Genomic DNA, 25,195 nt, shown 5'->3' with positions numbered 1-25,195 from the left:
AAAATGTCTCTTTTTGCTTTTTCTTACGATAATACAAACTCTTTATCCATTATGTATTCTTAAAAAATATGTATTACATGCCCTCATGTAGAAAGAACACATGATCTATGGATAGATGTGATAAAAGAGGCAATTCAAGTGAAATATATACTAAAGTAATGGGGAGAGTTGTTCATCAGTGACATCACACATCTTTGTCGCATTGCCAATTTGCTATCTCCATAGCAATAGTGATCGCAATATTCAAATGCTCATAACTTTCTCATTATTTGTCCGATTTTTCTCAAACTTTCTTTATTCCTATTCTTAGATTTTTCTGTTTCTACACAAGCCTATTTGTTCCAAAGGTTTCATTCCCCTTTAAGGTATGGTCAACAATGGGACACTTGACCGTGTTAACACCTCAGAATTTACAGTGTATAATCCAATAATGATCTGATACTCTACAGATTGGCACATCCTGTACAACCAATGACTAACAACCAATAAAATCAAATTAATGTTACGTGTAGTGTAAAATATTGTGTATAATATAAATAGAAATCACTATAAATGCATGGCAACCAACTCCTATCGTGCTCCGCGTTCGCGATGCTGAACCTGTGGTTAACGGGAGGGCGACATCTGTTGGCGATTCGAGGATATCTTTTTGGAGAAGGCACTCTTCCGATTCGATCTCATCTGTGCAGAGCAAATGCAGTACATCCCTATTCAAACAAACGAAGAGATAAAATACAGAGATGAATGATATGTTAATACATAAGGTTGTGTAGTTCCAAGATAAATGGAAATAGATTCAACAAGCGAGATGAGACAATATCTTGCAGGTCCATGATGCATTTAAATTACATTGCTACCATTGTACAATAGGCACACGTTATGTTATGATAAATAATAAAGAAATAAATTATGCACTGGATCTTTCCTAATGTCTAGAAGTAATCCTTTGAAAAGAAAACGAATGTAACTTTTTTTTATTTCTTACGAAGTTTGGAAGAATAAAAAAGCATAAAAAAGACACCGAGCGTTCACCCAGTTCACCAGTACATAAAATTTATGTCAAATAAAGGAAGATTTATACTTGATGGTTCATTGGTGATTTCATATCGAGATGGGAGGGATTTTTTTCACTTGTTCTACAATCTGTTGGTTTATTTATCAGATAGTCTAGTAGCCACATTTGCTAGACCCATAGAACTATGCTAGGACCCAATTGGTCTAAACGCCGCTTGGTTTACACTTAAGTCAGTCTTATAGTAACTTAAGCTCTCTCTCTCTCTATATATATATATGTCTATTGCATGATTTTATTTCTACATCGTCTACTAATTATGTTGTTCATGGCCGTACATAGATTATTTTTCCTGGCAGGGGAGGGGGACAAGACCCATATTTTTTTCGAAGAAATTCGGAAGCGAGGGAGCTAAGCAACTAAACTTGTCAGTGGGGCGCTTTTTTCATTTTCTAAAGTGAAAAATTGCAGGATTTCTTGCATACTTTGGAGAATTTTGTGAAAAGTTTCAGTAAAAAATGTACATATTTAAAGATATTTAAAATTTGGGGGGAGGGGCAACTGCCCCTTGCCCCCCCCCCTCCCGCTGCGTACGGCCATGATGTTGCACTCTGCCAAATGTAAATTATGTGTATTCATAAGCAGTCTTATATAGACCAACTGGATATATGAGACAAATGGTCATAGCCCATGGTATGGTAAATGGACCAAATAACGATCAGGCCAAATGTTAAGAAGACGAACTGGTTGTAGACGAACTCGAACTAGACCATGAAGAACGATAGAGGAGCGAATATATAGCAAGTGGAAATTCATTGAAAGGTCAAAATTCTATATAGGCAGCTGAATTTTACTTATTGAAAAGAATCGTATATACGAGCTTTAGGTTTGGTACGAAAATCCAACAGAAATGTCAAAATAAATCCTGATTATTTACAGCTGTAGTGAATCGAAAGAGTTGAGATTGTGCCTCCAGGAAAATTATCATCACTTTAAAGTAATTTCTTTCCATTATATTTCTGTTATGGAATCAATAATCGTGTATCCATGGCAACTAAGAAATCGATTGCACAACAGATGAGGATCCATTTACAATGGAAATAGGCAATCCTCACATGAAATATGAATACGTGTGCTGAATCGTACGAAGATCAATGCAAGTTTACACAGAGGTCATTGAAAATATATTGTTGACCAGATTTGGCAAGTACGTTCAGCAGATAAATAACTGTATAAATTATGAAACAGTTATCTCGCGCTTATTTAGTTCTTATTTTCATCATCATTTCTTCTCACCTTATTTCCTTGTAATTCGATTCGAATTCATCATATTTGAAATAGATCGCTACAGTTAAATTATTTCATTTTTCTCCTGATTTCGATGTTATTTAGCCACATTTCATTTTATATTCGTTCTAGTTTTTCTTCTTTTTTTTTGGAGCGATTCCACCTCTGAGTGTACGTGTGGGAGGGTTATTTCCGTTCTCTGAATGTATTCAAAGTCTTTATATTGACGACTTGACGTGACCGGAAATTTGTCTTAATGAAGTAATTGCGTAATAACTTACCTTGGTTGATCATGACATGTGTATGAAATACCACTCTGCGTTAAGATAGTAGTGAGTTGTTGAATAGACGATGAACTGCAATTATCCCTGTTTTGAAAAAAAAAAGAAACTATAAATTTGCTTGAAATTTATTTCTGCGTTCCACATGTTCAACATAATACAACATAATCAATTATTACATAGATTTTACATATATATACATTTTAGACACACGTATCATTTACAATCTCTTTCTGAATATAAAAAAGTATATGAAAAATATTCAGAACGCAGGAGACCGTCGTCATGAGCGACCTGCTTGATGTTGACGATCATTGAAAACTAAATTACTGATAAATCATCAGCCAAATTAATCAAGATCACCTGGAATATATCCATTTAATATACTTGTGAACAAAGAATACACAAAATAAGAATAACCTTTTCAGGCGTCCTTAAAAGATTCCTTAATGAAATTTGCGAACACTTGTGCAGATGAAATTGATGTTCCCAAAAGCCACCCTCCCCTTTTATAAAGGGGAACGATCTGACTAATAAGTATGTGAGTATTGGCTGTGTGCTACTCTAAAATGTGTCTTTAAATTCAATCTTAATGTGTATATTAATAATATTGAGGATGAATTGCCCATAATTGTACATATCTGTATATACTTTAAGATCACAAACGAAGTATGAATGTAAAACTAAACGGCTTCATTAAATATTTTTTAAGCTTCAACAAACCTTAATGATTACTTTGGGCTAAAAGTTATCAATGCCGTAGTTCTCTTCAATATTTTTATTAATCTTTTTAATAAAATGCAATCAATTTAATTTGTTTTACTCTTTGCAACCACTGCATGAAAACTTTCGAAGGAACTCGAAAGCGAAGCGACCGAGCTTGCCTGGGTGTACATTTTCAGTGAAACTGTAGGATACGGTGCACAACACTTTGGTGTTGATTTAACACCAGCCCGGAATCTATATATGTCCATACCAGAGAAGTGTTAAACAACACCTGTTTTGTTTTGGTCTAACACCAGAAAGGTGTTTATACATCACCAATAAGTATTAAAACAGCATCGGTTGATTCCAAACTGGTGTCGTTTTCAATCCTTCTCTGGTGTGGACAAATATAGATTCCGGGCTGTCGTTAAATCAACACCGAATTTTTTGCCGTGTGGTATATTTTATGAAAATTTTCACCCAAATATGGAAATTTTCATTTTTTCGGGGGGGGTGTAACTGCTCCTGCCCTGGTGAGTACGGCCATGGATTGAACCATTATTCTATTCTAATTCGATTTAAAACTAGCTATAAAATCTTCCGAATAGAATCATATCGTGATACCCGATACAAACTTGTTTGTCTCGCGGAGAAGACAATATCATGGAATGTAAATTCTCTTTAAATTCATGATTGTTTCCAATTATGGATCTCTTGTAAATATTGTGATTGTTTTGAGATTGATCTTATTCATCAATAAAACATAAATGTAAAGAAGATCATGGAAGCAAAAAACGTGATGCACGCGAACATAACTGAATATTCTGGGGGAAAATAAAAATGACTGCTTCCTTTATTGGGCAAGCGTTTGACTCCCCACATCAACAATTCTGATTGATCACTGATACAGGTCCGGGGAAATACAGTATTAATTATTCATATTTTCTTTAATCATATATAAATGTGTCTGTTTATCTACTTGACTATAATGGATGTTTTTACCCACAATGACCCATCTGGGAGTTATTATACATTGTATACGCTAAACGTCTCCTCTATATTCGATTTTGTTTTCAATTTTCATGCTAGCCCGAGGCACCTTTCATTAATTCTAATATATTCATCCAGACGATGCTCATCAGACTTAGAAATTCAAAGCTTTTCCACAGTGGTTTCTTCGAATTTGAAAAGGGTGATCGAAAAATAAAACAAAATCTGAACAGAAACGAAATGTGAAACGCGGAGAGGGAGAGGGACTAGACGGGAAGAGGGTTAGGAGAGGGGGGGGAATGGAGGAAAGGGAGGGGGGAAGGAAGAGGATCAGGGGCGCGTTTCATGAAAGGACTTGTCAAACGTTTTATCCGACAAGTCCCATTTTATCCGACAGTTACCATATGAACAGTGCCTCTCAGCCAATCAAAATCATGGAAAGATGTCAGATCTGACAACTTGTCGGACGAAAATGTTGATGAAACGCTCCCCTGATGGGGTAGAGGGGAGGCCGGGAGAGGGTAGAGGTGTAGGGCGGAAGGTATATATGATTTGGAGATAAGAGAGAAGAGGTGTAGAGAGAAGTGGGCGGTCATTATATTGAAAAAAGGACATTTTAAAAGACATAAACATGACCTACGACTGATCTTTACCAAAAAAAAATAATAAAAAACACACATGACGCTGCTGGGCTGATAAATCATCGTACTGCAAAAATTCCGGTGTTGATTTAACACCAGCCCGGAATCTAGTATGTTCACACCAGAGAAGTATTGAAACAACACAGGTTTGATATAAAACCGATGCTAACTAACTGGTGTTGTATAAACACCTATCTGGTGTTAGACCAAAAGGAAACAGGTGTTGTTAAACACTTCGCTGGTGAGGACATATATAGATTCCGGGCTGGTCTTAAATCAACACCAGAGTTTTTGCAGTGTATCCCAACATGGGTAGCAAAGTTATTTTGCTTCGAAAGAGTTCTTCACAGGTATCAGGACTCACATAATGTCCATGTATAATTACATCTCACATCTCTCAATATCTCGCATGTTTTAGCATTGATTTACATTCTTGGGTGATTCTAATCTTGGATGCTGTTGATCGATCCGTGGGCGATTTTCCAGGTGTCTATACTCTCATTAAAATACATTTCTCTTGACTTACCCTGGTTCTTGATTAACCATTGTTATGAGGTAAATGTTCACATTTTCCACGGCGTCTGGTCGCATGTTGTTTAGCTCGAACTGAGCAAAGTAGCTATAATTAAATAATGTATCAAGAAGAGGTGATTGAACGTTAAATCATTAAAAAAGATAATCCTATCACCTTACTCTTCCTATTTGCTATCCGGAAAGAGGCGCAAGGAACATAAATTATCCGTGATTTCAACTTCAAATTGCTCAAGCCATGGACGGATAAGCAGCAAATGGGGGGGGGGGGTGAACAGTTCGTTCGCTCTCTTGTCTTGTGCAGTCTTTTGTAAATTTAATGTATTTTTGTTCCACAAGAAAGAAAAACTCCCCGGGCCAAAAAAAATATATATAATGTAAGGGCATGACAAATAAATCGCCTCATGAAATATTCTTAAGGTTATCTGTTTTAATTGATCTTCATCTTTTACACATTACAGATAACTCCTGTTTTGCCCAATGTTAAGATGGAAAAGAAATTGTCAAATCTTAAACTACAAACATTAGTGTAGAGGCAATAAACTTTTTTCATAAAGTATTACCAATCAATAGATACCATAGAAATAATGCGTACTAAGTTAAGTAACTGGTTTTAACTGGTTGTGATTGTAGGGAAAAAGAGAGGGGGAGATAGAAAATAAGAGGAAGAAAAGGAAGAAGAAGAAAAAGAAGAAGAAAAATGAAGAAGAATTAAGAAGAAAAAGAAGAAGAAGAAGAATTAAGAAGAAGAAGAAAAAAAAAGAAGAAGAATTAAGAAGAAGAAGAAAAAGAAGAAGGATAACAAAAATAAAGAGGAGGAGGAGAAAGATGAAGGAGAAGAAGAAGAGGAAGGTGAACAATGAAATAGAACTATTTTTCATTGCCCCCCCCCCCGAAATAAGAACAATAATTACCTATTTTCATTTTGAAAGGCACCACCCTCACGGTTGCTGTCAAAGAGAACACGAACATGCCCCTTTGCTTGCTTTGCAAACTAGATCATGATAAGAAACAAACGATAATCAGGAATTAAATAGGGATAAGGTGTAGCATTTAAGAGGGTGAATAAATAGAATACGGAGAAGAGAAACAGTAGTGTTTGCCCTTTGACCAGAGATAGATAATTTATGGAGCACATTCAATTCATTTGAATTCTGTTCATTTATTTATACATGCTTCCATCTTCAACACAGAGATAAAGAAACCTGAAAATACGAATAATTGCAAACAATAGATGGGTGGATTTAAAGTAGGGTACACTTTTGTGAAAAAAAACTCCGGTGTTGATTTACCACTAGCCCGAACTCTATATAATTATGTCCAGACCAGAGAAGTATTGAAACAACACCAGGGGGTGTTTCATGAAAGGACTTGTCGGACGTTTTATCCGGCAAGCCCCATTTTATCCAACAATTACCACAGGAACAGTAACTCTCAGCCAATCAAAATCATGGAAAGATGTCAGATCTGACAACTGTCGGATGAAAATATTGATGAAACGCCCGCCTGGTTGGAATCACACTGATGCTGTTTTAAAACAAATTGGTGTTGTATAAATACCTATCTGGTGTTAGACCAAATTGGTGTTGTTTAACACTTTTCTGGCGTGGGCATACTCCGGGCTGCGTGGTGATAAATCAACACCGTATAGTTTTAGCAGTGTACATCAATCATAATATTGACCACGGGAAGGGAATGCTAAAACTAGACAAACGAGGGGAAAAATAATGGTATGATGAAAACACATCAAGGAATAAGAGAATTGTGAATATTTAAAAGTTTTAACAATAACATTTTTAAAAATGACAAAATCAGGTAATACTGGAAATTCAACTCACATATACAGAAGCCTCCGCCCAGAATGCATCAACACATCCGGTTGCGAACCCACATTCATCCGGTCCAGGACAAGAGTCGTACCTGAAACCCGTTTCATCCTCCTGCCCACAGAACTTCAGATTATTAATCAGGTATCCAACAAGTGTGTATTCCAGTGACCACGCCCTTCTTCCTTCTTTGGCATAGGCGTGTACGGTGTCGTAAATGCCCCAACCATCCCAGAAATTAGACTGTAAAAGAATGTTATATCAATTTGTAAAGATATGCATGCTTTAATAAATCACTTATTCAATGACATTCGGTCCGGCGACAATTGCTCCACTATATCAACACACTCATCGAATGAGTAACTCCATCCCAGGAACTCCAACACCATATCCGACCCTAAACTTACACAGCAAAAACTGTGGTGTTAACCGGTGTGCATAGAGGACCACACCAGTTATTCAACACCGGTGTTAAATTGGTGGTGTTAGTTTTACACCTATAGGTGTTATTACAACACCTATGGTAGTTCCATTTACACTCTTTGGTGTTATGTTCAATCTTTAGGGTGTTATTTTAACATCCCAGGGTGTGGTCCTCTATTAACACCAAGTGGTGTCAGTTTTAACACCGCAGTTTTTACAGTGTATGCAGGCTTTAATGAATCACTTATTCAATGACATTCGCTCCGCCGACAATTGCTCCGCTATATCAACACACTCATCGAATGAGTAACTCCAAACCAGGATTAACACCATACCCTACCCTAAACCTAACCCTAATATAAAATCCTATTGCAACACACACAAAACAAAGCCCGGAGCCATTGTCTCTGGAGCAAATGCACTGTAAAAACTGTGGTGTTAAAACTTACACCAATTGGTGTTAATAGAGGATCACACCCCGAGGTGTTAAAATTACACCCTAGAGATTGAACATAACACCAAAGAGTGTAAATGTAACAACCAAAGGTGTTGTAATAACACCTGTAGGTGTAAAACTAACACCACCAATTTAACACCGGTGAGAAATAACTGGTGTGGTCCTCTATGTACACCGGTTAACACCACAGTTTTTGCTGTGTGTCGTCTAACCGGGATGGACGATCCGAATGCACTTCCAAATTATACATGTATATATAGGATATCCATCCTAGTGTCTGAATATATTATTTTAATTCTCAAGAAGTCCTTAAAAGGTAATTATAATTCTATTCCGTTTCTTTCTACCGTAATCTAATTTGGATTTTTAGATAGAAAGGAACACTTTGGTCAGACATTGTTCTGTTATTCTATTTGGCTGAATTCCCCTGTTATACTGCATGCATATAACTCCAAACTGTATTCTGTAACAAAGAGAAGAGAATTGACGGATGTAATATTCTTCAAATAATGCTTGAAAGAATTATTCAGAATGCAAACAGGCTCTACCTTTCACTGAACTCAAAGTCATAGACCCGTATTCTGAAGCCGGGTTTAACTTAAACTCAGGTTTAAAGTTGTGGTTTAAGTATAGGAGGCCAAAAGTATCAACATTTTTATTAAGTTATATGCTTCTTATGTTTACTGTGCTCTTTCCTGATTCATCGATGGTGAATACAATCATCTATTTATACTTCCTACACATTTATGAATGATTTGAGTGCCAAATGAGCTGAAATATGATGTCTGTACCATGAGTTGGCTATCCATACTCAAACCACAATTTAAACCTGAGTTTAAGTAAAATCCGACTTCAGAATACGGGCCATGGGGTTGGGTTATGCTAAGTAGTGTGTTTGTGCATCCTGTGTACTGAGTTAAAATGATTTTACACTCATTTTTTTTTATTGTTTTTTGCCTATGTTATTGTATATAAGTCAAGACTTTGCTGCAAGACCGCAACGTCGCTGTAGACATTAATGATTAAATGTACAATCGAACCCTTTTACACCTAGTTTTTTGTGAAAATAAAACGTATATGTCATTCTATTTTTAATTGAATGCAATGCAATACGAAATAATATTTTCCTGATAGTTCTGAAAGCAACCAGTTCCACCAGTCGACCTTTAAACCAGTGCACATATACAAATTACCTTTCTCCAAAATTTCTTCAAATTATAACTGTCTCCAGGGGCCCGTTGCGGAAAGAGTTGCGTTTAAACGCAAGTCAAAAAATCAATCGCAAGTCCCAAATGCGCGCTGTTGATTGGTTGAATCTTTGGGTTGAATATCAAGTTGCGCATGATTTTTTAGAGTTGCGATTGATTGCACCTTTTTCTGCAACGGGCCCCAGTTGTTACTAATTTCAAGACGGTGTAATTTCAACGGTTATAATAATGACTATTCCATACCTTATTGGCGGGTATAGTAATGGCGGTTGCATTGACGAATTCTTCATACATCGTTTGATTCACATCACACGCTTCATGGTATTTGAAAGCTTGAGAAAACAGCTCCCATAGCTGTGTGCAGTTCTTCATCCTACGGTAAAAAAGAACATACATTTCTGTAAAGAGTAACAATGCACAATTTGAAAGTTTGAGAAAACAGCTCCCATAGCTGTGTGCAGTTCTTCATCCTACGGTAAAAAAGAACATACATTTCTGTAAAGAGTAACAATGCACAATTTGAAAGTTTGAGAAAACAGCTCCCATAGCTGTGTGCAGTTCTTCATCCTACGGTTAAAAACAAACATATGTAAATAGTAATGATGCACGAAAATAATTTGTTTGTTTGTTTGCATTTATTTCCGCGTTCAAAAACACAATACAAAATTATTTATAATTACAATATACAAAATAATTCACAATATAAACAATGTGGTAATATTATATAATAAATACAAAAAAGGATGTGAGTATAAATTATTCTTTTATAAATGTAAAGATATATATATAATGCAATAAATGAACGCAGGAGACCGTCATCGTGAGCGACTAGGCTTGAACTGATGGCGGCCTCAATAATGATAATAATAATAATATCAATAATAATAATAAATAATAACAATAATAACACTGAAAATAATAATAATGATAATAATAATAACAATAATAACAATAATAATAATAATTTCACTTCTCTTCATTTCATTTAATTTTACTTCACTTTATTCATGAAATAAAAATTAATTTAACAAGGATATCACACTGTCAAAGATGTTTGCAGTCTGCATACATAAAAATCGCTTACAAAGGTATCAAACTATAAAGGTAGAAATATTGAAAACAACAACAACGAAACAATTGTGATACTGAGGCATTGTTTCTTGTGAGGTGAAGTTGTCGTATTGCCATGATTGCATGATCTACAACACACCAATTCTTGTGAAAATGCGAGTCAAATCTTAATGGACAGTTTAAAGTTTTTTGTCTAAAGTAGATGGTCCGGGATAGCAGATCGTCCCAAGATTTGGACCGGACGAATAAATTGCAAATATGTTACTTGTCCTATTTTTTATCAAACATTCACCAATAATTTTCGAATGCTTCTGCTTTTTAAAGAACAAATCACCCAACAAAAAATAAAACGAGAAAAATCCAACAAGCATAACACTGAAAATGTCATCAAAATCGGATGTAAGCTAAAAGTTATGACACTTTAGAGTTTCGCTTGATTTTACAAAACAGTTGTATGCACATCCTGGTCGGTATGCAAATGAGGAGACTGATGACGTCATCCACTCCTATTTCTTTTGTATTTTATCATAATTATGAAATATTCAAATTTTCTCCTCGTTATCATGTGAAACAAAATTTTATTCCTCCCTGAACATGTGGTATTACCATTGTCTGAACGGTATTTTAGGGTTCAGTCAAGGCCCTTATTGTCAAATCTGCAGGAATTCTAAATAGTGTATAATTCAAACTATAAAAAGCAAACGAAATAGTAAGTGAAGGTCATCATCGACTCTCTCATTTGCATATCACTGAGTTGTGCATATAACTGTTTTGTTAAAAATACTGTCAATAATATCATGGGTTATTCTCCACAGGCAGCACCCCCCCCCCCTTACCCCCACCCTCAGGTATTCTGGAAGACTTGTAAAAATGGATAAATGTAACCAAAATTACCTTCATTTGGCATTTTGTAGGGAAACTTTTTTTTTGCTTTTCAACTTTACATCAGCTCCCGCAATGGAAAAATCGTCAGTCCTAGGGTCCTGTGTTGTTTAGAATTCGAATCCGTAAAATTTTATTCGTGCATGTGCCCGCATCGATAAAACAAGTGCTCACAAGAGATGGATGATTTTACGAGATGAGATAAAGGTTTGAATTTCAAGAGATAAATTTAACGGTCATATTTACTAAACTGACAAGTCATCAATTGAATAATCTTTCTCGGCGCCACGAATCACTACTTAAAGTGTGTGTGGGTATGGACCTGGTGTGGGTGAGTGTGAGTGTGTGGAGTGTGTGTATGCGTTGGTGTGTGTTCATGAGTTTAGGGAAGGGTTAGTATATATGTGAGTGGGCAAGGGCGAGTGTGCGTGCGTCGTGTGTGTGTCAGGGTGTGGGGGTGAGTGACGTGGTGCCATGGACATAGGTTTGGTAAATGCATTGTAGGCAACAATGGGAAACAACTTGAAACAACACACCATGGCGCATGTCACTTTAATTCTTCCTTGTTACTCATGTACTCACACCAAATACCAGTTTATGTTCATACTATCATTCAGAAATCCGTTTGTAATATACACGTATGGGCCCCACTCTTACGTATTTACGCATTTGCTTATGTTTACACCTCTACTGTGCTCTACAATGTGAATGTTCACAGTGTCTTCACACTCACAGTGGACTATGCGAAATTGTAACTCAAACTATTAAGATGCTCTAATTTAACATTATGAAGTGTTCACATTGTGCCTCACTGTGTCAACCCACCGTGGGCACAATACATTAGGTTGTTTTCACTACTACTTTGAGGAAACTCTCTAGAACGCATCGATTCCTATGAAAATACAATTAAAATCACAAATCATTGCTGAGAGGCTTTTGTTGTAATTTGTTGGACTGGGAGAGTAGATCACCCGAAGATTTGCGCCGGACGAACAACTGCAAATATGTCGTTGTCCAGAGTCAAGAGATTCCGATGCTGTCCCGGTCGCGTCCCGGTCCACCAACTATCGATAAAAGCCTCTCAGCCCTCCATAGTGATTTGACTTGCATTTTCAAAGAAATTGGTGCGTTGTAGAGAGTATCCCCGTAGTAAATGCGAAAAGTCCCGGATTCTTTCCAGCAGAATACGCCCACATGTTTTCCACAAAGTCACGTCTGCTCTTCGACCACGCCCTTATGTCAGATTGACTGAATGCGCAGACCTTATTCCTATTTCCGTAATCACCTTTGTCAAGAGAAATCTACGTACTTCATTCAGTATAAATTGTCAGATACAACATTTTATTGGTGTAGTTCTGCCTGGAAAGGGGTGAGCCAAATCGTGACAATTTATTGGAATCAAGCCCCAACAGGTAGCCTTTGGTCAAGTCCTCGCGCGCTGCTCGTCTGCCGATTCAGGGTTTGTACATACATTTACAAAGACAAATACTTAATTCAATTAGATTTTGTTGGCCGGCGATGTCATCATGGTTATCTCATTTAACTCATTTCAACATGTATAAAGAACGATCAAACTGAAATAGCTCAAGAAGTGTTTGAAATTCGCACCGGCACCATCTTTGCGAACGTTTATGAATTCAAAATCATAAATGTGTAATCACTTACAGGATATGGTCAGTGTTTTCGGGGGTTTTTTTAAACTTCTTTTGAATAATTATGGAAATGTGATATACTTTGAAATCTTATATTTACCATTTACTGAAATGTATCATCTGTCTGACAAACAATCATCGGAACAACAGCTCGTTTTTGTTCCACTTTCATAACTATAAACTGTGTGGTCAATACCGTGTTACTTATCCCTTTCCCAACACAATATGAATTATAATTACGTAAAAAAAAGAAGAAAATGAAGAAAAAAAATACCCATATAGGTCACATAAAGGTCACACATCCACTCACCAATCACTGAGACAATAACCGTTTTGAACCATATCCTATAAGTGTTACATAAATTAAGTTTTTTATAAAAAATGATGGAATAAAATTAATGAAAAGATTGAAAAAAAAGATAAAGTTTAAAAAAATATATATTGTAGAAAGTAATAAATAAACACAGAAGCATGTTATCTGAAATTCGACGTTTAAAGAGCAAATAATGTGTGCCGATAAATAAAATTTGAAATGGTATTTAAGGCGAAAATTGAACGATCAGTAAGTCGTCGCTAAATTAAATGTCAACTTTGGGCCATTCATTTGAACAAAATTCTCTCTAAAAAAATGGAATTTCTACCACATTTAAAGGAATGATATAAAACGGATTTGAATGCTGAATAAATGAAAATGAACCATGTGTGCAGAGGGTGGGCAAAAATCTTTCGAATCTGAACGTCCATTCATAAAGATTAGATGCAACTCTGATGAAATTGGACGGGAAAACCTATAATAAATCAATTGTGGAGAAAATAACCAGCCAATTTTATAGTCTCGACCCAACCTCAATTCTCTTTTGAAATTAGGTCGACCTTATAACAAAAGGGCAGCGAGTCGTAGTGGTGTGATAAGATACTACAACAGATCTTCAAAAATGAGTCCCAATGGTCGTTTTTGTAGACTTAATTTACTGCAGAAACCCTTGACGAAAATCTGTTTTAATCGTTTAGCCCACATTTGCAGTAACTTGAAGAGCAAACGACTGGGCGACATTATTTACGACAGATTGGAACCCACCGACAGCAGAAATGCTTTTCAATTTTGATCAGAATCGGACGATTTCTTTCAGAGGACAATTCTGATATGATGTATCATGTTTTGATGAATTTTTCTAGAAATTAGCAATATTTACTCTATTGTTTAGTAGGAGAATTATTTCCATATAAAACGAATAATTATTTTGATATGTTTTATCGTGTTTTTAATAAATTTAGCATAGCATTTACGGACACGTTGATCTCATATTGCTGATTTTATCAGAACTGTGTTGACGTCAGGTTTGGCTATCCCCTTTCTATTCAAAATGACATTGTCAAAGCGTATGCCCTTTAAAGACACAGCATATAAGCCGAACAAGTACATTTGGGACGTAGACAATATTAATTTTTTGCGGTCACTGGTTTGTAAATCAATTTCCTATAACTTGTCGTATCTTGTAAACGGAACACGAGAATGTCACCGAATATGGAATCGAATGCAACAAGATTGAGTGTTGTCCTGGCGATCATATAGGCCTACCCTATAAACAGGATACATACAATTACAAATAATTCCTCCCCTGAAGACCGTTACCCGTCTTTCTATCTATCTATCTATCTATCTATCTTTCTATCTTTCTATCTATCTATCTAAATATCTCTCTCTCTCTATCGATCTATCTATCATTCTATCTATCTATCTATCTCTCTATCTATCGATCTTTCTATCTATCTATCTATCTATCTTTATCTATCTATCTATCTATCTGTCTGTCTATCTATCTATCTATCTATCTATCTGTCTGTCTGTCTGTCTATCTATCTATCTATCTATCTATCATTTTAATGACAATGCTTATATTCGAGTGATTCAATATAATCGACCGCATTGCTTCTAATAAAATCGTTCTATTACCTTATTATACATGCAGTATTCCACACACAAAAACACTCACCCACTCTCTTATATTTCTCCCACCTACCCACCCACACATACACATGTACGCGTAGAGATAATAGTCCTCGAAATACACCATCCCGGTTCTCATGGGCTATCATGCGAAGAAATTTCGATACATTTATCGTATTTTCGTTAGTTACATCTGGCGAATAAAATCAATCAACCAATCAGGTTATCTCGACGTTCACATTTGCCAACCTCGATCATCTTCTTTTCTTATTCTCAGTGCTTTTCATTACCCATTTCTAAGGTTTCCTTTCCCTTAATTTTCCCTCTCTCGCTCCACTCTCTAAAATTCGAGTAAATAATTCACTCAAAGAAGGGAGTGAATTAATTCACTATATAGAGACTTGATGTTGAAGGATGTCACTTTAAAATCTTCTCCAAATTGAGTGATCCTGAGCGTCACTATCAAATGGAATGAGAATCGAGTGAAAATTCACAATTTTTTTTTAGAGGGAGTACACATATCTTAGCATTCAATATTTATTTCTAACATACAATTTAACAAGAGAATTTGGGGTGTTATTGCGCTCACTCTAAATTGAATGATCGATACCTATAACCATTTCTGGGGCCCGGGAATGATTTTCTAAAAAGTTGTGCTGTTTTGTGAAGGAAAAAATGACAAACTCCCCCCCCAAAAAAAAAAAATAATAATAATAATAATAATAATGATAATAGTAATAATAATAATAAGGGGAAAAATAAGGAAAATAAAAAATATGTAAAAATAAAAATAAAATAAAAATAAAGGGAAAAGTTTTACACTCCAGAAAATCGATAAAAAAGAGGTTTTCATTCCCAAATGGAGGTGATTTTTTCAACAAGATTTTGAAAAGCCCCAAAAAGTTTTTACTCCCAAATAAGGGGGATTTAGGAAATAAAGATTTGAATAAAGGTTGGTTTGGCAAACCCATTCAAAAAGGAATACATGATACCGGGCTATGTGTTAACTTGATATACGAAATGTAAATGATAGCGGATACCAACCAACTTTCCAGGTGGTGCTTCAGCGCTACCCCGACACCCCCCCCCCCCCTTTCCCCAGGGCCATGCTAAACAGGGGATTAGGTTTCTATATCCCTCCTATCCGACCGATACTATTTCGCCATGAGCCGGCCTTTTATCTTTAATTACTGCAGAGAACCCCTTGTGTAATATGCATACAATTACCTTAATAACAACAAGAAAAGTTATTCATCAAGCACACATGTATCCCCTAAATACCCTTTGTACAAATGCGAGCAATTCATTTTTTGGTGGATCTGATGTTTTGTTGACCTATTTCTTGTTGACGTTCTTACTCTTAGCTGGTAAAAGAAAAAAATATATATATTACCGGGGTACCCTTTCCTTTTGGAGAGAGAAAACACGAAAAACAAGTACAAAAAAGAGGGACCGCAATGTATTATTATGCTGGTAGTAATATAATACTCGAACTTGCCTGCAACGGTTTTCATCTGTGTAATAATAAATAACTGTTAGTATAACTGTATAGTTAACGACATTGACTGAGATGTAGAAGAGGGATTACAACAAATAACGGGGGATAATGTGTGGCAAAGTAGAGGAGGGGAGCAGGAGTTGTGAGGGAGGGGGGTAAGAAGGGGAGTATACTCTGTACAGAATGCAGGGGCCGCGAAACGTTTTTCAAAGTGGAGAGGGGGGCTAACCACGCAAAAAACCACAATCATATGATCATTTTCACGTTTTTGTACACGGTTGGGGGATGAAGCCCCCAGCCCCCCCCCCCCCCCATCCCCCCGCTTCTGCAGCCCCTAGGATGTTTCTGACGTGTTCATGATTATTGTATACCTATTCTCCTTCCCAGGTTATTAAAAATAACACATGAGCTATCTCATGTACAGATACAAGATATCATCATGTAAGCCAGGGTCACACCAAAACCGAATTCTCCCGAATAAATTCGAACCGATTTTAGCCAAATTTGACCTAATTTGAATGGTTTCGGTTGATTCGAATGTTCCCGAATCCTTCCTGAATTTTCTCGCATTTGCGGAGGGAGAACAGAATACTCCCGAAACCAACCGAACGTGTATTCGGATGGATTCGCAGCTGAATCGGTCCCGGTGTAACCCTAGCTTTACAACCAAAGTTTTAGGTTCTTTATTCCGAAACTTCCTTTGTCCGAATGTTTGCTAATCCTAATAGGTTTGTTGATTATAAAAGGAAATCAATATTTTACACCTCCTCTCCCAACACACACAAAGACATTTCCACTGAGTCATTCCACAAAAAATACATGAATCGATTGTGTAAAATGAATCATGCTCACCATTTACTTGTTAAATTCATTTTAGTTATAACAATAAGAATTCGGTGGACGTTAGTATTATGAGATGAGAGAGTACATTGACATCAACCTGCAGTTGGCCAAAGTAAAAGTTTGACCATGAATATTTCTTCATCCCTTATTTAACACTATCATGGTTAATAATTCTGAAAAGGGGGCAATGCTTGATATACAATTTTTACAACTTACGAATTTTTAAAAATCGAATTGAGATATTGTTTTCTTTTAAACTTGCAAAGAAATCAAATGTCGCTTTAACTCGTGTTATGAAAGGGGGAGGAAGTTTTCTTTGAAGCTACAAGAAAATCAGATGTTAAAGTTGTAACTTTTTAAAAATCTGAAAAAGAGGCCTAACGTTTAAGTTCTTTTTAAATTACGAGGAAACTGAATATTACGCCGTCGAAATTTTTCAACCGAGAATTAAGACAATGTTTCCTTTTCAATATACAAGGAAGTCAAATTTAACAACCATCGAAGAGTTTTATCTCATATTCTGAAATGAGGCATTGTTTCCTTTTTAAACTTACAAGGAAATCAACTTTTACAACCATGGAAAGTTTTGACTTAAATTCTAAACAGCGGATGAACATTTCTTCCCAAATTTACAAGTATATAAACTTTTACGACCATCGAAAGTTTCAGTTCAAATTCTGAAGACGCAACATTTCCTTTTAAATTTACAAGGATATCAAATTTTACATCACTCGGAAACCCTTTTAACTCAAATTCTGAAAAGAGGCAATGTTTCTTCCTCGATATACAAGGAAATTGTATTTTATCGATTTTCAGGTAAATACTGTATCTATCACTCACATTGACCCCTGAATATAAAAAAATAATACGCGGAACTGTTTTTGATAGTGGAAGGCTGAGCTAAAAGTAGGGGGGGGGGGGCTGGCCATGCCAAAACTGAAAATCACAGATGATAATTTTTACGGGGTTTTCGTACACGGTTTGGAAAAAAGGGGGCTGAAGTCCACCCAGCCCCCCCCCCCTCCGGTTCCGCGGCTCCTGCTCATAATTCATAAAAACTAGACGTTTTCAAATCCCTTAATAAGCAGGTGCCTCAATATTCTAATAATTGTTTGAACCTCTACACCCCTAGCTGGCTGGAATGTACGAGCCTCCAGTGACACATTCCGTATTAAATAAAACAAAACATGAAAAATGCCTGGAGACAGGACTTAACTGATTCAAAATATTGGAATAGGTAACCTCTGACCCGGGCCTCTGACACTCAGTTTATTACCATTTGTCTCTTGTTGTTTTTAAAAAGGGACTAAAAACATTTATATTTTCCGATCAAGATTTTAGGACTTGAAGATTTTATTCAGCATCGTATAAATACTTATGCCTAATTTCATGAATCAAACACGACTTTTGTAAGAATACAGGCATTTTGACGATCATTGATACATTTTGGATTTCAAATCAATAAAAATAACTTGAAACTTGATACACTCTACTGGTGATGTAATCATCAAAAATTTTGAGAGGCCGGACATGGCGAATGGGGCAAAATTTCTGCAAAATTTTATATTTCTAATGCAAACTCTAATTTTGTGAAAGATTTTTTATATAGTTTTCAGAAAAAAAATATTTCACCCTTTCCTCTTCTTTATTATTTTACTGGATATTTTTTCTCGGTCGTGAATAGTTTGGGGGTCCATAACCACAAGCTCCCCCCCCCCCCAGTACTGTTTACAATTTACAGTTTAAGTATGAAACAACTGTTTTAATAACACGTCCAAAAGTATAATTTAGAGGAAAACAAATAGTTATTGTAATTCAGTAATAGAGCATGCATATTGTGATATTAGGGATTCAAGGAATATTCAAGAAGATAAATATCCACTTGTTTAAAGTAAAAAGGGAAGTAATGGTGTCATATAAGCAATGGTTTTATTGGAACTTCCCTTCTATTCCGTCACGCTCATCATCAGTAAGGGTATTTATTTGTTCTAATGAGTCATACTATCATTACCTTATGTCCTTTTCTTTTCTGAAAAGTTACTTTTGTTCTTTGTTAGTGCCCAGTTTCCTTTATCAAATGTGTATCGCATTTTTTTTTTTTGGGGGGGATTATTGAGACATTCACTTGCATCGATCGCTCGCAAAATTATTAGATGACGTAATATTTAGAGACATTTTTAATCTCTTTATCCCCCTCCTCTTCCTTATAAAGACGTTATTCGACAGTATGCAATTTACAGTCTTTTGAGAATTAACCTTCCTGGCTTCGCTCGCTCTCACATCGGTTTATCAAGTTTGATGTGTTAATAGTACTTCATGCCATATCAAAATATCAATAAAGAAACGTAAATGGGCTTGATTTTGGCCCGGATGGGGGGTAGAATTTCAGCTCAATATTTTGCTCTCACTCGACCCCCTCCCGACTGAACGAACTCGAATGCCACTAATAGGACTAAGACCATGCTTTAAAATGTAATGAAGCCTATCAGATGTCCTCTTTTCATGCTTTTTTTTTTTTAATTATGTGTTTTATTGGTATTCAAAATCACATATAATCACAATATTTACAGGTAATTGGAATGATTTGAAACAGTTCAAAAGCAGTAAAATCACAAAACAAAGATGAAATAAAAAAATAAATGGAAAAATTATTCTCTCCTTTTTTCCCCTCTTTTTCGTGTTATTTTAATCTGTATAATCTTCCTGTTAAACTTACTCTCCTCATAGTTATACATCAATGATGATTAAGATTAATAGGTAGAATTGGGGTAGTCCCTCTTTTCATGCTTGTGGAGGCCCTAGCGGCTGCCTTTCGACAATTATGATAACGAGCGAAGCGAGGGATTCCCGAACTCGAAAAGCGAGCTAAAATGAAAAGGTGAAAGAAGTGACAGATATGAGCCGCGTCATATCTATAGTCAACCCTGACATTTTACAAGGAGCTATGGCGATCGCATTACTGAGATATATCAATATACTACTGGAAAAAATATGACATTAAAATTGCAGATATGATATCTAAAATCTGACTGCACTTTTATAAGTAAATCATAAGTTTCAGCTGACGATTTATACCACTAGATATAGAGGGGCCGGGTAGAGGAACAGTGGCGAGGATAGTGGCGAGGATGGAGGCGTATGGTCGTCATTCTAATCGTCCTCCCGCGTTTAAGGTAAATTTCTTTGCGTCTGTGTGTGCCTTAATCTATACTACTACTACTACTACTACTCAGTGGCGTACCTGGGATTTTCCACAGGGGGACAAAACCGGGGGGGGGGCAAAAAAGGTCTTCAATCAAAAAGCTCTTCTGTCGTACCCGAAAAAAAAAATTGACACGCAAAAAAAGAAAAGAAAAAAAAAGGTTTTGCATTCAAAAAGCTCTTCAATCGTAAGCGACCAAAATTGGACAAGCAAAAAAAGTCTTCAAGCTCGTCATGGAGGGGGGGGCAGGGATATGTCTTTTGTATGGGTTGTGACTCGTCAGGGGGCAGACTGCCCCCTCTGCCCCCCCCCCCCCCCCCCGTAGGTACGCTAGTGCTAGTACTACTTCTACTACTACTATTACTACTGCTGCTGCTGCTGTTACTACTACGACTACTACTATTACTACTACTACTACTACTACTATTACTACTACTACTACTACTACTACTACTACTACTACTACTACTACTATTACTACTACTACTACTGTTAAAGATCATCAGTGATGGCATATAAAATAGCATATATTATAACTAAAAGTAGGTTGAAAAGTTGAAAAAATCGGTCTATCACAAATTTCATGAAAATTATTATCTTCTTTTGCTAAGATACAAGTGCAAAACTTGACTTTTTACAAGAATAACAAAAACAACGTTCATATAATAAAACAAAAAGATTATCATTACAAACCTCAGTTCGTTGAGGTCGACTGTGGGGTTGACTTTCCCAGCCTTGAAATCCGCACATCTCCCGATGAATATCTCCCGCAAGTCAGGATCGGTTCCGGCGTCGCTATAGTTCACCCGTTGTACCGTGGTCGTACCTGCCGCCATCATCCTACCCGTGCCCGGGTATCCAATGATCGACATCATTACGACAACGGCCGCGATGTCGACCAAGATCACTCTCCCCGTGCGTTCCGTATATGTCATGTTGACAACTGTCTGAGAATAGCCGCGTCCGGTTAGTTTAGCCAGAGTAAGTCCGTAGAAGCGCTTGTACGCTAATCCCCTATAACCTATATTCCTTCGCTGATGATTAACCGATACAATTCTTCACAATGATTATTCTTTCCGTTCATTGAGTAATAGAAGGCTGAGGACACGGTTAGGACGACCAAGGTGTTTATCACTTCATCCTGATCAAAGCTTGAAGGATGAAAAGCAAATCCTTTATGAGTGAGAGAGAGAGAGAAGGAGCCGATTAATTCAATAAGTTCTTCTTCAAATCTGTGACAAGAGTGTGTTGAGATATATTTATCATGAAGTTCGTATGAAAAGCGGGAGAGTTGCTGGTAGCTGTAAACACGGTAGTTGACAAGCAAATCAATGGATAATGTTGACCTAAGCCTGAAGCAATCTTAAAAGATCATGAGGTTATATTTTCTACGGAAACTTTAAAGCGCGATTGTCTGCATGAAGAGATGGCCACGAAGGTGAATTATATTTTCATCTTGTCAAATACAGTTGCCTTGAATTTGTCAGGCCGACTTATAAATTTGCTGTTATTTTTTATTAGTATCATTGTTTGTATTTGTTGTAGGTACTAGGCGCTTCCCCGTCAGGCCGAAATAGCCTTAAATTGAATATCATGGATAATACAATGAACCCTAGGAACTACAACCTGCTAATCGCGTCGACTTAATAAGCAAATCAGCTTAGCTTAATAAAAGTTTTTTTTTAATGTATTTGTGTTTCGACTTGATAAGCTTATTTGTCGACACGATATATCTTGCCATGGCACCATAATTGAGCGCCTCGGGGTAGACTGATTTTGAATTTGATTGATAGATGGTGATATTAATGCCTATAATTATTATTATTATCATCATTATCATTATTATCATCATCATTATTATCATCATCATTATTATTATTATTATTATTGTGATTATCATCAGTAGTAGTAGTAATATTATATCATTATAATTTCAAAGATATGCAACCTTTTCGCATACGGCTGTTCAAAGTGGGGTATATACATCCCATGCACGAAGCAGGTTGATTTATAAAAAAAACTATTAATTAAGGACCCATTTCACAAAGAGTTATAGGCTACAATTTGTGTAGCTTTGCCATTATATTGCAACTACCATGGTAACAGGGCTCAGCAGCCAATCAAAATCAAGGTTACCATGATAGTTGCCATAATGGCAAAGTTACATTTGTATCTCTTTATGAAACGGGCCGCAGGTCAAGATGATACACTTTGACACTGATTTATCTCGCCTGCTTGAAGTATGGGTCTGGAATGGTGCTTGATTACATCCGTATCGCTGCCATCCTTCCGCATCTATGCCCATCCCGGGCGATAATGACCTATTTCCATCGATATTCCTTCTAAATGCTGATTGGGAAATGCCTTACCTTGACCGAACGTGCTTTTGGTTGTCTCATACCTATATCAGTGTTGGACGGCACTGTTGGACCTTATATTTTGTCCTTTACATTTTTTTTGTATCGGCCCCAAGTGTTTTCTCTTTAATGTTTGATATTTATACAGTATATTTCTTCAGACTCAACGACTTGGGGTCGCTAAAGGGGGGGGGGGGTGTAGGGGCAACCACCCCTGTCATCTTATTTTTTTATAGTAAAAAGGGAAAACATGAGAGAAAAAGATAGAGGATGAAAAAGAAGAAAGAGAAGGAAAATGTTTAAATGACCTTTGTAATTCAACTGAGATGAGTAACAAAAAAAATACCTTTGTGCATGCCGCCCCTGCCTACCAATATTGTAAAAGGAAGTCTTCAAGAGGAATGTGAGATCATAGTCAGGCGAAAAGGCTAATGGTCATATGATGATTGCAATGTTGATATTCACAATATAATTGGCATGATTGAAGGATTGCCGCCTTATGATAATAGTCCGCCCACTTAACATAAAAAGCACAGTGAATGATTGTGAGGCCGGGGGCCCCGGGGGGGGTGGGGGGCGGGGAACACTTCCATTGACGTGTGGGTACCATGCGCGACCATGCTGGGGTCTCGAAAAGCACCCTAACCAAGTATTTTCCATATTCTGAAAATGCACCCCTTAACAAGTATTGGCGTTTGAAACCCTACCCTTAACAAGTATTGGAAACAAAAGCATTCCCTGAATTAAACCCTAAACAAGTTCAGGGATATTTTAATATGTCACGGTCGTCGGTTTTACCCTGTATGGTTTTACCTTTACCTACATCATTGGGTTTAGTACGGCCCCACCTCCCACAAATCGGACTCTAAACACGTAGTGTTGACTGTTTGGGCAAGGGTACATCCTTTATAAAACATTTTAGTCTTAATTTTTTTTATACCCTCGCAAATTTGACCCCAAACACGTAAAGCTTTCCTAGCAAAATGGATACCTTTTTTTTTCAATATTTCAGTGTTTTTGCACGTTACGTACCCAACGTGCCCTATCTTGAAAAAGACATCCCTTTTACGTGTTTCTTTGGTCGTGCATGGTATCCACTCGTCAATGCAAGTGCCCCCCCCCCGGGTTGTGAGGCGGATTCCTACAATCATTGATCGCATTGATCATTGTGTATGATCAATCAAAAAAATTAGCCTTAGCGTCATGTTAAATGGTATGATGTTTGAAATTTTAAATAACTCTGAGTGAGCGAGGCGAGAGAGCAAAATCCTTTGACCTTTATGTTACAAAAAATATAAATTTAGGAATGATTTTGACGTAATATTCAGAGAATGATATGATCATGTTGTGCTAAGAGAACCAAGAATAAAGAAGGAACACGGAAGAGGAAGATGAATTTTGAGTGTGACCAGGAAGAAGGAAATGTCATTAACAAGACAATGGAGAATGATAATTGGAGACTGATAACAAGGACCGAACATAATGGACCGTCACGAACGGGACGGTCGTGGGTTCGATCCCCCAGCCGAGTCATGCCTAAAACTTTGGACCTTCCGTCTTCTTGTCTGGCGTTCAATGTTTTAGAATGGAGAAGGGTAACAGTAGCTTTTTTGTTATGCAGGACAGTTTCTTAGAGCTGAAGTGGCTACCCTGAGTATATAAGAATTGTTAATTAACAACTCGACTCTAGGACAAAGATCAAATGGGTATGATCAATGAATCACATGTGGACAAAAAAGGGCTCAAAGTTTAACCATCACTCTGGGCAACATATACACAATCTATTGGTTAAAATCTGTCCAATTTGGGTAATAAATTTACTATATATACATATATTTTACCCAACACAGTGGACAGTATGTTACCCAACATTTTAATTGTGCATTCTGAAGTTTTGAGAGATGAGGGAGTTCGATGGCAATACGATTATATAATCCTTTGGTTAAAAAGTGTTTTCTCGACCAAACTTAACAAGTGCACAAATTATATCAATGAAAGAAAAACAAGTGACGTCATAAACATGCATGCAAATTGATAATGTAAAAAAAAATATTAACGTGAATGATGAAAGGTGAAACCACATATATGATTGCGATTTCCAAGAAGATGAACTTGATATTTTCTTGACTTGTTGGTCATATGAATTAACATCATTCGTTTCGTGGTGTAGCTCGTATTTTAAGCAAACACAGTGCGTACTTACCTGAAGCAGTATGGTATCCGATATCAATAAAACATGAACAGAACATACAAGAATGTTTACATCTCTTGAAAACGTTGCTGCGCATCGAAAGTAGTAGTTTCGCAACGCCAAGTCTTTGCCTGAATCGTGAGAGAGCTAGCTACTTTTAAAAGCAACGAAAACTGGAGAGAGAAAAAAT

At 36.7% G+C, this 25,195-nt stretch overlaps 1 protein-coding gene across 1 annotated transcript; it reads right to left on the bottom strand.

Moving 5' to 3' along the window:
- Positions 1–364: 364 nt before the first annotated feature.
- On the bottom strand, positions 365–25,195 carry LOC121430039 (ADP-ribosyl cyclase/cyclic ADP-ribose hydrolase-like). The gene is made up of 8 exons (XM_041627309.1): positions 25,018–25,195; positions 21,151–21,608; positions 9,605–9,734; positions 7,286–7,516; positions 6,362–6,441; positions 5,443–5,535; positions 2,581–2,667; positions 365–707 (listed from the first exon to the last, which is right to left on the bottom strand). The coding sequence occupies exons 2-8, from the start codon at positions 21,390–21,392 to the stop codon at positions 503–505; spliced, it is 1,068 nt and encodes a 355-aa protein (XP_041483243.1). The 5' UTR covers positions 21,393–21,608; positions 25,018–25,195; the 3' UTR covers positions 365–502.

This window comes from Lytechinus variegatus, chromosome 16, assembly GCF_018143015.1.
Source record: "Lytechinus variegatus isolate NC3 chromosome 16, Lvar_3.0, whole genome shotgun sequence".
Taxonomy (NCBI): domain Eukaryota; kingdom Metazoa; phylum Echinodermata; class Echinoidea; order Temnopleuroida; family Toxopneustidae; genus Lytechinus; species Lytechinus variegatus.
The sequence above is the reverse complement of the archived record's forward strand: the minus strand, read 5'-3'. Positions and strand labels throughout refer to the sequence as shown.